Here is a 12,730-nt window from a genome sequence, read left to right as displayed (position 1 = left end):
TATCAGGCTCTGACTGTACTTCAGGACACAGTTGATATTGGGTATAACCAAAGACCAACTCTATATTGGCCCAGAAATGGCAGACTGCTCCTGAAAAATACAGGAGCCAAGCCCATGAAGTTTAGTAAAGTCAGAATTTTTGAATTACAGGATCAAAGCTCTGAGTCACCCTGCTCCTGTCCCCTGTGCAGCAGGTAGGATCCTGCTTCTTAGGCTGCAGCTACTCTTTAAAGAAGTGAAATCCTAGTCTCAGTCTAAACTGCTGCATTATAAGCAAGGGAGATAATCCAATCAGGCTTTACAAACTGGCACAGAAAAAGAGTCCTGTTTTTTCCTATGCCAGTGAGATCCATTCTGGGAATAGCTGTAGTATTGTCACTTTTATACAGTTAACTAGAGTCACTGAAAGAATCAAGCAGTAACTGTTTCTGACACTAGCCTTTGTGTCACTTAAACTTCTGGGTGGACAATAAAGGATTTTACTTGAAATGAAATTTATTTGTCAAAATTGTTATGCCATTTAGGATCTCAGCGGCACAACTTTCTAATGTTGGTGAACATTGTCAATTCCTTTTGACACAGAGAAAATCATGGATCTGATTTTTTTTCCTGTTGAGCCCATTCCTATTTATGATGTCTGACAAGGCATGATTTTTGTTGAAAATCAATTATTTATTTCTAATGACAGTGAGGTATTACATGCTTTCCTTGAGCGTAATTAGGAACCCAGATTTCTTTCTCCTTGTATCTGGTGTTTTCATATGTTTTAGTACCTGTTAATGCCTTATCTCATGTCTTATAACTCATATTCTGAATTTCTATGACAGATAGGAAAGTTGAGACTGGAAAACTTTGTCATTATAGAATGATTCCCCAGCTCCAAATAGGTTAGAATCTTTCTGGTTCCTTTTCAACACAGATACATGAGGCTTTAAATTAGCCATATGAAAAAAGGCATTAAACATCAGAACATTATACCCCAAATCTCTAAGGGTCTATAGAAAGAGAACCCTATATATCATTGCATTAATTCTCAATTAATAGGAAAAGAAATATCCCAGATGAGGGTCTAGTGATAAGCAGATCTATCAGTTTATCACTGTCTTCAGGACTCACTTTATTTCAGTTTGACTCCAGTGGAAATAGAGAAATTATTTTTATACTTCTCTGACAATTCTAGTCTCAGATTCTTTGTCCTTTTTGAATGTGGGGCATTTATTCACCTCATGGAATAAATCACAATCCTTGCAAATTATTGATTACTCCTATTATTTAAAGGTCTCTATGGCAAAAGAAGAAAAAAATAGAGTAATACTCTACAAGTGCTGTTTTTTGGCATGCAACTTATGAGCATGAGACATTTTGTTCTTGCTGGTGTTATATGCAGAGTAGTTTCCAATCCTATGAGATGTAGTCATACCGGGTAAGCTTCTAATGAGGTACCATGTGGTTATCTGTTCTATCACGTCATAAGTCTGTAGGATCTTCAGTAATATCTTATCACCATCATTTTAAAAGGTGTAACCCTGGTTTAGAAACAGTTTGTAAATCTACGGGAGCCCCCTTGGCCAAGAAGTTAACCAAATAACTCCTTATTGACACCTGAGAGAACACTTTGATTCCCCTTCATGGTCAAAAATATGCAGAAATCACAATAACTCCCCGATATGTTTTGAACCATGTAATTACTTTCATGTAGGAAAATAAATGTCTTTGGACATAAATGTAGATGTGTGTCCTGCTGACACACATTTAGAGGTATATATGTATGCATAAAAATACATATGTATACATGTGTATGCATCTTTGATGTAGTTGAGCATTTCTCCCATGTCTACTGTATTTATATAATTCCACACTACCTTCATTTTCCTCCAGCATTACCATGTCTGTTCCAGGATATTCCAAAAGAACACTACTTCTTAGTGAATATATTTTTTTCTTTTCTTTTTTATTTATTTTATTTTACAATACTATTCAGTTCTACATAACAGCCACAGATTTCCTTGTTCTCCCCCTTCCTGCCCCCCTCCCCTTCTTCCCAGCCCACCCCCTTTTCTCACCACCTCCAGATCAAGGCCACCCCCAGAAACCCCATCCAAGTACTGAGGAATCTGGATGCAGACATCCATGGCTAGGCCCCAGGTGGAGCGCTGGGAGTCTAATTAGCAAGAAAGAGGAGGTTTTATATGAGCGAGAATTGTTGAAACCAAGGTTGCATAAAGCACAGGGACAAATAGCCAAATGAATGGAAACACATGAACTATGAACCAAAGGCTGAGGGGCCCCCAACTGGATCAGGCCCTCTGAATAGGTGAGACAGTTGATTGCCTTGATCTGTTTGGGAGGCATCTAGGCAGTGGTACCAGGTCCTGGGCTCGCTGCATGAGATAGCTGTTTGAAACCTGGTAATTATACAGGGACGCTTGGCTCAATCTGGGAGGAGGGGACTGGACCTGCCTGAACTGAGTCTATCAGGTCGATCTCAGTGAATGTATATTTTTCATACATACACAAACATAGTCAGAACTAAATGATGCAATGTAGAGAATGTGGTGAGAATATGTAGCTGTAGATTTCCTGTGACCCACCTAGCCTATGGTCAGGACAATTCTCTCTCATACACCAGTCCTGCAGCCACTTGGACCCAAGTAAACACTCAGAGGCTTATATTAATTAGTACTGTTTGGCCTTAGATCAGGCCTATCACTATCTAGTGCTTACATTTAAACTAACCCATAGTACTTATTTATTTTTAGGCACATGGCTCGGTAACTTTTCTCAATTATTCCTATATATCTTGTTTCCTCTTATCTGGATGACAACACCTGACTCAGTCTTCTTCCCAGAATTCTTTTCTCTGCTTGTCTTGCCTATACTTCCTGCCTGGCTACTGGCCAATCAGCATTTTATTTATTAACCAATCTGAACAACACATTTACCGCATACAGAGCAATGTCCAGATCAAGGATAAATAAATATTTTTATCTTTGACCTTCTGGAATTGAAAGACCACACAATGTCATTGTTAAAAAACCTGGTTCTATCTATCTTAGCATCCATGGTTTGTCCTAAGCTTTTCTGTTAAGTGTGGCAAGTCCAGAGTTTTCAATATGTGTTGTCATGCTGCTACCCTTGTTTGGCTGTTTCTTTACTTTGGATTAAATTTTTGGTTGGCTTTCATATTTTCTAAACATTGGGCTTTGAGATTCAATATCCTTCTTAGAAGACACTTTTGGCACAGGAGGAATCCTTTTCATTAGGATCATAAATCGATTCTTAGCATTTAGTACCATACTTTCATTGCCAAGTAAAATGGTGAGCTGTGTAGATTTATCAGGTGCCGTGTTTATGACATTGTAAGTACATGGCAGTTTGTATAGGTATGGAATTTTGTAATAGTGCTGTGAAATAATGTCGTTTTTGGACAGTTAGAAATAATGTTTCCTCTGGGTATAAGGACCAATGTATAGAAAACAGTTCAAAATAACATGCCTTCAGAGATTTTTGTCAAAGAAGGATGGCCTCTGGGTTCACTATTACTTAGGCTTATATATTAAAGTAGGTTAATACATTAGGAATTATTTTTCATTTAAATGATATGTTTCTTTAAATAAAAAATTGAAATATTCAGTCATGTCTGTGGGAAACAAGGATATAATTACCTAGGATATGATAATTCCTGAAAAGCTTTATATTTGAATGTGGTGTTAACAATCATCAAGTCTGCCTTGGTATTTTTCGTTGTGTTAGCACTGATTTCAATATGAACAGCTCATGATGAAGATGAGTAAAATAATAGCTATATTAATGGCTCAGGGAACTGTTTATAAGAACATAACAATGTAAAAATTACTTTAAAACAGATTTTCAAGAGGAATAACGATAGAATGTAATTTAATGGAATTTGGAGGTTTTACTTACAGTACACTCCTCAGAATTGATCACTTTTAGTATATGTTGTGATTTAACAAAAATGGAGTTCACGGGATTCATGCCTAGATTTTATTTAAGCATTCCAAAATCAAATGTTGAAACTGAGCAAGTACAAGCACCAATGCATAGGTATGGAAAGATGCCCAGTAGGTGCTTCCATTAGGGAACATCTGTGAGTTCTCTGACAAATATCCCTTATATTGTATTTCGCTTATTTGCTTCTAATAAGCAAAACCTAGTAATAGGCTCCAACAACAACTGACTGCTTGGTAATATGATTACTTGGGTCTAATTCCATAAAATATTTATGAAAAATCAAGCACACTAGAATCACCATCCAATCAAAGGACATGGGGCATATCCTGTGTGAGTAATCTCATGGAGTTTTCCTGGCCAGCTTGGTTAACAGGCTTGGCAAATTCTCTCTTTATGAAAAACACTATGTTAATCAGACATTGCCAATACACCTATGCATACAACTAATATTTGATAGACCTTTTATGGCCCTTGTATCAGCGCAGTGTGCATAAATGTTTCATTATAGAGCAAACTAATATTCTACTATATGCTGAAGAAGGATCATTAAACAAATATTGTCAGAGTGGCCTATAATATTTAATGAACTGATGAAGAGACAAAGAAAGAATTTCCAGTGTATGCTGTCCCTGAGAGTCTGTCCATGTTCTAATCCATGGCCCCACAGAAAAATCTACAAATGGGCTTTCCCTGAACTCAGATGTCATGTAAGAGAGAGTTCTTGTATGAATTAAAGACAGAGACTGATAATGATGATTAAAGCAGAATTATACTAGGGGAAGTGAAAGTATTTTCGAATATTCTCAAAATATCTATATTTGTATATGAATTAAGTGTAAAGTATTTTGTGAGTATTTATGGAACTTTGAATCCAAAATGAATGGCACATGAATGGAGACACATGTGAAACCACACATGAATGCATAAATAAAAAAAGAAATTGTAAAATATATACAAGGATTATGAATATTATATTATAATACAAACACCTCAAAATATGACATAATCATTAGAACAAGTAAGATACCATATCCAAACTATGTTGAGAAAAGCTAACTGTACCACTACTATTTCCAAAAGGAATATCTTATTGCAGTCATTTTTGTACACACACACACACACACACACACACACACACACACACATATATATATCAGAAATATATTTATTGGAGTGCTATAATTTAAGAATCTATCAATGCAGTAGAGGAAATGGCAGGACACATCAGCACTGTCAGCAATAAGCTGCAAATGGCAGCACAGAATCACAATAAGCCAGCAGGAGTCAGAAAGGGAGGGTTGCATGTATGTAGCCAGGAAATTGGCCCAGGAAAAGGATACATGATTACCTCCTTGTTGGCATCAGCTGGTTGCTTTGTTTTGTTTTGTTTTTTTGATAATTGAAATTGGAGCCCAGAATAAATTGCATTTTTTTCCTTGCGCACTTTCAATTTCGCTGTTTCAGTGGCAGCACAGGGACATTCAGGTGGGAGGGAGAAATGAGTCAGCATATCTGATGGAGATTTCCAAGTTTACCACAGGATTTGCCTCCTTTGCTGGAACTGAGATCATTGTCCTTATTGTTTCTTATCCTGGGCTAAATTTGAATACACACAGTCCTTCAACCAGAGGCAAGGAGTGCTAATGAAAGTGTCAGAGGTGGGGCTTCTTAACAGTCAGGGGCTGACAATACTCCAGGATACAGTTGGTCCTGGGTATACCCAAAGCCTGACTCTATATTGGCTCACAAAATGCAGACTGCTCCTGACATCTACAGGTGACAGAGCCCACGCAGTTAGCAAAGTCAGGATTGTTTGATTCCCATGTCCCCTGCTCCTGTCACCTGTGAAGCAAGTGGGATCCTGCTTCTGAAGCTACAGCTTCTATTTAAAGATGTGACATTCCATGTTCATTCTAAAAGTGCTGCATTATAACGAAGGAAGATAATTCAATTCAGGGTTTACAAACTGGCACAGAAAGAGAAAGTCCTGCTCTTTCCTACCCTAGGGAGATCCACTGTGGGAATAGATATCGTCTCTTTTACCCAGTACCTAGAGTAACTGAAAGTATCTAGCAATAACTGTTCCAGACACTACCCTTTCTGTCACTAAAGTCTCTGGGTAGACAATAAAGAATAGCACATGAAATTTACTTTTTATATCCTTTTGTCATTTAAGGACTGAGAGGTACAATTTTCCAATGATGGTGAGCACTCTCAATTCCTTTTGACACATAAGAACTCTTGGACATGATTTTTTCCTGGTCAGCCCATTCCTCTCTATGACATCAGGCATAGGAATGAACTTTGTTGAAAATCAGCTATTTATTTCTAGTGACAGTGAGGTATTACATGCTTTGCTTGAGAATAATTAGGAACCAAGATTTCTTTCTTCTTGTATCTGGTATTTTCATAGGTTTAATACCTTCGAACACCTTATCTTGTGTCTGAAAACTCACATTCTGAATTTCTATGAGCGATAGGAAATTTGAGATTGGAAAACATTGTCATTAAGAAATGATCCCCCAGCTCTGAATCTTTTCAACACAGATACAGGAGGCTTTATTTCAGCCATATGAAAAAGGCATTAAACACCATAAAATAATTACCTAAAGCCTCTAAGTGTCTATAGAATGAGGCCCCTGCATATCATTGTGTTAATTCCTAATTAAGACGAGATGAAATTCTCTGATGAGAGTGAAGTAATAACCAGATCTATCAGTTTGTCACTATGTCTTCAGGGCTCATTTTATTTCAATTTGAATCCAGTAGAATGAGAGAAATAATATTTATAGTTCTCTGACAATTTTAGTCTCAGGTTCTTTGTACTTTTATGAGTGGAGGGCATTTATTCACCTAAAGAAATTAATCATAATCATTGCAAGTAATTGATTACTCTTATTAAAAATAGGCCATTATGGGAAAAGTAGAAAAAGTAGAAGACTACTCTACATGAGCTTTTTTTTTTAGAATGTAGCTCATGAGTATGACCCATTTTGTTCTTGCTGGAGTTAAATGCAGAGCAGGTTTCATTCCTATCACATGTAATCATTCCCAGTGAAGCTTATCATGAGGTACCATGTGGACATCTGTTCTATGATGACTTAAATATGAAGGAACTTCAATAATACCTTAGCACCATCATATTGGAAGGTGTAGTCCTGGTTTGGAAATGGTTTGTGAATCACCAGTCGGGGACTATGGGAGCTCCCTTGGCCACAAAGATATCATAAAACTCATTACTGACACTTCAGAGAAAACTCTGATTCCCCTTCTTTGTCTAAGATGTGCAGTTTTCACAATATCTCTACAATATGTGTTGAACCATATCAATTACTTTCATACATGTATAAAAGTTTTCTTATGTGTATAAAGATGTACATCCTTCTGAGACACATTAAGAGGTATAAATATATATGTATGTATAAAAATACATATGCAAACGTGTGTATGCACCTTTATAAGGTTGAGCATTTCTCACAAGTGAGAGATATTTTTATATTTCCACTCTTTATTCTTTTTCCTCCTGCATTACCATGTCTACTGCTGGAAATTCCAAAAGAAATACTGTGTCTTAGTGAATTTATTTTTTCATTCATACACTAATATAGTCAGAACTGAATGATGCATTATAGAGAATGTGGTGATGATAAATCAACATTTTTATCTCTCACCTTTTGGAATTGAAAGTCCTCACAATGTCGTTGTTGAAAAACCTGCTTCTATATATATCTTAGCATACATCCTTTTTCCTTAGGTTTCTGCTAAGTGTGCTGTGTCCATAGAGTTTCCAGTGGAAACTCTGACAAGACCATATGTGTTGTCCTGCTGCTACACTTGTTTGTTTGTTTCTTTACCTTGGATTATATTTTTGGTTGGTGTACATATTTTCTAAACATTGGGCTTTGAAATGTGATATCCTTATTAGAGAACACTTATTCCACAGGAGGAATCCAGTTTCTTAGAATTATGAATTGTGTCTTAGCATTGAATACCATAATTTCCTCGCGCAGAAAATATGTTGAGTTGTGTGGATTTATAAGGTGGCTGTAGAAATGACATTGTAAGTATATAACAGTTTGTGAAGATATGGAATTTTATAATAGTGCTAGAAAATGATGGGTTGTTTTTTTTTTTTGTTTGTTTGTTTGTTTTTTTGAGAGTTCCAACTAAAGTTGCCTGTGGGTATAAGGATATATAGAAAAATGTTCGAAATGACATGCCTTCAGAGATGTTGCCAAAGAAGGACTGCAATGGGTTGACTAATTCTTAGCCTTATGTATTATGCCAGGTTAATACACTGGGGATTATTTTTCTTCATTTAATTGGCATATGCTTCATTTAATAAAAAAAATTTAAATATTCAGTCAGGTCTGTGGGAAACAAAGATATAATACACAGAATATTGTAAGTGCTGTTAAGCTTTATATTTGAATGCTGTGGTATAATCAAATCTGACTTTATGTTTCTGTTGTGTTAGCTGTGATTTTGATATGAACAGCGCATCATGGTGATGATGAGTTAAATATTAACTATATCAATCAGGTGACTGTTTCTGAGAACATAACTATGTAAAAATTACTTTAAAAAAAACGCAGATTTTCATCTGGGGAAGAGGCAAGATGGCGACAGGTGGCAGAGCAGAGGAAGATCTGCAGCAGGGCCGCCTGCAGATGCTGCTCCCCGCGCAGCCTATGGCCCAGGCTGAAGAAGCCCAGGGCACAGGAGAGAAGATGGGCTGGGCACAGGTAGTAAAGAACCTGGCAGAGAAGAAGCACGACTTTCGTGAGCCTTGGCGGGGAGAAGGAAGGGGCAGAGGTGCGGTGGTCAGGCTGGGCAGCCCTGCAGGCCTGGCCGCTCCGAACCCCGGCATCTTCCCACCTGCCGGCCGCGGGGACCCTAGGGGCTGCAGTAGAGACCCTGCGGGCTACGCGGCAGAAGCTTGCAGGATGCAGGAAGCAGGAGACGGGAATCAGAGGAAGATGGCCGAGGTGGCAGTGGCAGCGGAGGCAGCGGCAGCGGCGGCCATGGCGTCCCCCTCCCCCGCCAGGCCTGGCGAGACCCAAGATGCAACTGCGGAGATAACACTGCAGGATGAGCCAGCAGCGGCCATGCCGGGTAAGGGCCGCTTCCTTGTGCGCATCTGTTTCCAGGGAGAAGAGAGTGCCTGTCCGACCCGGGATTTCGTGGTGGGCGCGCTCATCATGCGCTCCATCGGCATGGATCCTGGGGACATCTATGCTGTCATCCAGATCCCTGGCAGCCGCGAGTTCCATGTCAGCTTCAGATCTGCAGACAAGCTTGCCCTGTTTCTCCGCACCTATGAGGAAAAGCGGGAGCTGGACGACTGCTGGGAGAACTTTGTCGTGCTGGGGCAGAGCAAGACCGGCTTGAAGACCCTCTTCATCCTGTTCCGGAATGAGACTGTGGATGTGGAGGATATTGTGACCTGGCTCAAGCGCCACTGCGACGTGGTGGCCTTGCCAATGAAAGTGATTGACAGGTTTGGGATTTGGACTGGGGAGTACAAGTGTGAGATTGAGCTGCGCCAGGGGGAGGGCGGAGTGAAGCACCTGCCTGGCTCCTTCTTCTTGGGAACGGAGAGGGGCTACAGTTGGTACAAGGGGCAGCCCAAGACGTGCTTCAAATGTGGTTCCCGAACCCACATGAGCAGCACCTGCACGCAGGACAGGTGTTACAGGTGTGGGGAGGAGGGGCACAAGAGCCCTTACTGCAGGAAGATCGTCATGTGCAACCTCTGTGGCAAGGGAGGACACATGTTTGCTCAGTGTCCCAAAGCAGCTCACAATTCCATGCGCTTCTGCCTGCCAGGTTGAACACACAGCCAGCTTACCCTTCTTAAGTGCCAAAACCTTTTTTTTTTTTTTTTCTTTAAGATCATTTTTCCCTTTTTGGAAGGAAACTTGCCACACTTTTTTTTTGGAAGGAGATATTTCTAAAACTTAACAGAGACATTCGCTATATGCCTTTTTAAAACCACGTGTGCTTTTTTCCAGGCTGTTTAAAAAGGACTGTTCAGAACTGTAGTGTGCAGATATGATGCCTCCCCCACCACCACCACCACCTTTTTTCTTCTGTTTTACATTGGTTTTGGTACTTTCTTCAACACCCTGCCTGCCTCTGTACTTTTACTACCTCCTGCTTCATCCATGTCTCATCAGAAGATTTTTGCCCTTTGGACTGCTTTGCTCAGTTTTATGCCTCAGCCCTGGGTACAGGGCCCAATGCAGGATAGGCTTTCAATCAAGCGTTTATTCAATTGAAAATGTAGTCCACTAGCTCTATCTAGAGTGCCTACCTTGTGGAGCTCTCCGCTGAGCTCTTTTTATTTGCTGCTTCTATGTGATATGAAAATTTGTGAAAACAGTGTTGCTGGAAGTGTGTAATCCAAATAAGCTCTGAAATGTGGCCAAAGGCCTCTCATAGCATTTAATCCTATCTCCTTTGTGACAGTTCCTTATGGCTCAGAAGCCATAATTCTGTAGGAGTGTGGAGCTTAGGCAGTTCTTCTGGGAATGACACAAGAGGTGAATTTTTTTTTTTTTTTTGGATTTTCTTTGGGGGAGCTTGCTTTTGTTTTGTGTATTGATTTGAGATAGGGTCTCACTCTGTAGTCCTGACTGGTTTGGAACTGGCTGCATTCCTGGACCAGTTAAATGATTGGGTCAAAGTTAACAGTGGTGTGGTGCGTCAGACAGTGCACAGTAGAGTCCACTGCCCCCTTGCCTGATGCTCATCCCAGTACCTCTCACACTTCACAACAGTCTCCTTGACAATGGTGGGCCAAGGAAGTCTCTCTCCAGGGAGACGTCCCAGCATGAAGCTGAGACACCAGCCCCTGAAAGAGCAGAAAGAGAAGCTTGTCTTGCCACTTCATAGTAAGCGACCTAGGGAAAGGACCAGCGAACACACTGCAGGCTGCATGCATGCATCAGTCCTTGGAGTGAGTGCCACATCTTCAATGTTCCACTGTCACTGTCAGCATTGAGAAATGGTTACCCTCAGGAAAGAAACTTGCCAGACTTTTACATTTGCACCTCTTCCTCATCTACTAGGAACCCCAGAGAAGCTAGAGAGAGCTCATCTGAAACCTTCGACCTCTGATGCTCAGGAGAAAGGTGGTTTTAACCCAGAATCATGAATGAGCTGTAAAGTGGAAAATGTTCTTGGGGAAACAGGCCAAGAGAGAGGGCCTGAGTCAACTAAGTGTTATCAAGTTAAAGTGAAAGACAGTAAGCTGCTTTTTTTCAGTTTTTGTCTTCTCTTTGCAGTTTTGCTATTTTCTTGTGGCTTAGAATGTAAAACCAGATGTTCAGATTTGTTCTCAATAAATATTTATCTTTCTTGCCTATGAAAAATCTTGAGTTGTGTGAATTTATAAGGTGGCCATACACATGACATTGTAAATACATAGCAGTTTCTGCATGTGTGGAGTTCTGTAATAGTGCTGGAAAATGATGTCATTTTTGGAGAGTTACAACTAAGGTTGCCTGTGGATATAAGGATAGATATAGAGAAAACTATTTAAAATGACATACCTTCAGCGATGCTGCCAAAGAAGGATTGCCTCTGGGTTCTATATTTCTGAGCCTAAAGTATCAGGCTATGTTAATACAATGGGAATTATTTTTTTCTCATTTAAATGATACATGTTTCTTTAATCAAAAAATTTAAAATATTCAGTCATTTCTGTGGGAAGCAAAAATATAATACCCTAGGATACACTAATTCCTGACTAGTTTTTGCATTTGAAGGCAATAGTACAATCATCAAGTCTGCCAGGATGTTTTTTACTTGTGTTATTTGTGATTTTGATATGAACAGCGCATGATGATGGTGAGTAAAATAATAGCTATAGTAATGGTTCAGGGTCTCTAAGAACAAAACAATGTAAAAATTAGTTTAAAAAACAAATTTTCAAGAACGATGATAGATTGTAATTTAATGGAATTTTGATGTTTTCTTTAGAAGAGACTCCCCAGCATTGATCATTTTTGTATATGATGTGATTGAAACAACAACAAGAGAAACACTTCATTTATGCTTAGGTTTTATTTTAGCATTCTGAAATCAAATGTTGAAACTGAGCAAGTCCTAGCACCAATTCATAGACATAGAAAGTTGTTCAGTAGGTGCTTACATTAGGGAATATCTGTGTGTTTTTTGACAAATATCCATTTTGGTATATTTTCCTTATTTGCTTCTAATAAGTAAAACCTAGTAGAAGAGTCCTTCAGCAATCTCACTGTTGGAAAGATAACTTTCCTGGGTTCTAATTCCAGAATATATATATATATATATATATGAAAAGTCAGGCATACAAGCATCACCATCCAATCAAAGACCATGTGGCATATGTCATGTGTGTATTATCATGGAGTTTTCCTGCCCAGCATGTTTAACATATTTGGCAAATTCTTGCCTTGTGTGAAATACTATGTCAAACTGACATTGGTAATACTCCTCAACGTGCAACTGATATTTGATGGAATTTTTAACACCCTTGTATCAGCTGAGTGTACATACATAATTGTTTCATTATGAAGCAAACCAATGTTCTACTTCATGCTGAAGAAGGACCATTAAACAAATATTGTCAGAGTGGCCTATACTATTTAATGTGCTGATGAAGAGGGAAAGGCAGAATTTAGCATGTATGCTAGCTTTGAGAGTCTGTCCATGTTCTATCTGATGGTCCCACAGAAAAGAAAACAGAGGGACTTTACCGGATCTCAGATGT

At 39.2% G+C, this 12,730-nt stretch overlaps 1 protein-coding gene across 1 annotated transcript; it reads left to right on the top strand.

The window, feature by feature from the left end:
• The first annotated feature begins 7,374 nt into the window (after positions 1-7,374).
• Positions 7,375-12,255, top strand: LOC114682546 (zinc finger CCHC domain-containing protein 3-like). Its single transcript, XM_028856467.2, has one exon. The coding sequence runs from the start codon at positions 8,592-8,594 to the stop codon at positions 9,804-9,806; it is 1,215 nt and encodes a 404-aa protein (XP_028712300.1). The 5' UTR covers positions 7,375-8,591; the 3' UTR covers positions 9,807-12,255.
• Positions 12,256-12,730: the final 475 nt, after the last annotated feature.

This window comes from Peromyscus leucopus, chromosome 1, assembly GCF_004664715.2.
Source record: "Peromyscus leucopus breed LL Stock chromosome 1, UCI_PerLeu_2.1, whole genome shotgun sequence".
Taxonomy (NCBI): domain Eukaryota; kingdom Metazoa; phylum Chordata; class Mammalia; order Rodentia; family Cricetidae; genus Peromyscus; species Peromyscus leucopus.
This window is presented reverse-complemented; position numbering and strand designations above follow the sequence as displayed.

What these genes read in the sequence shown, in the direction of transcription:
- LOC114682546 (XM_028856467.2), top strand. Translation starts at nt 8,592, where the DNA reads ATGGCGACAGGTGGCAGAGCAGAGGAAGATCTGCAGCAGGGCCGCCTG.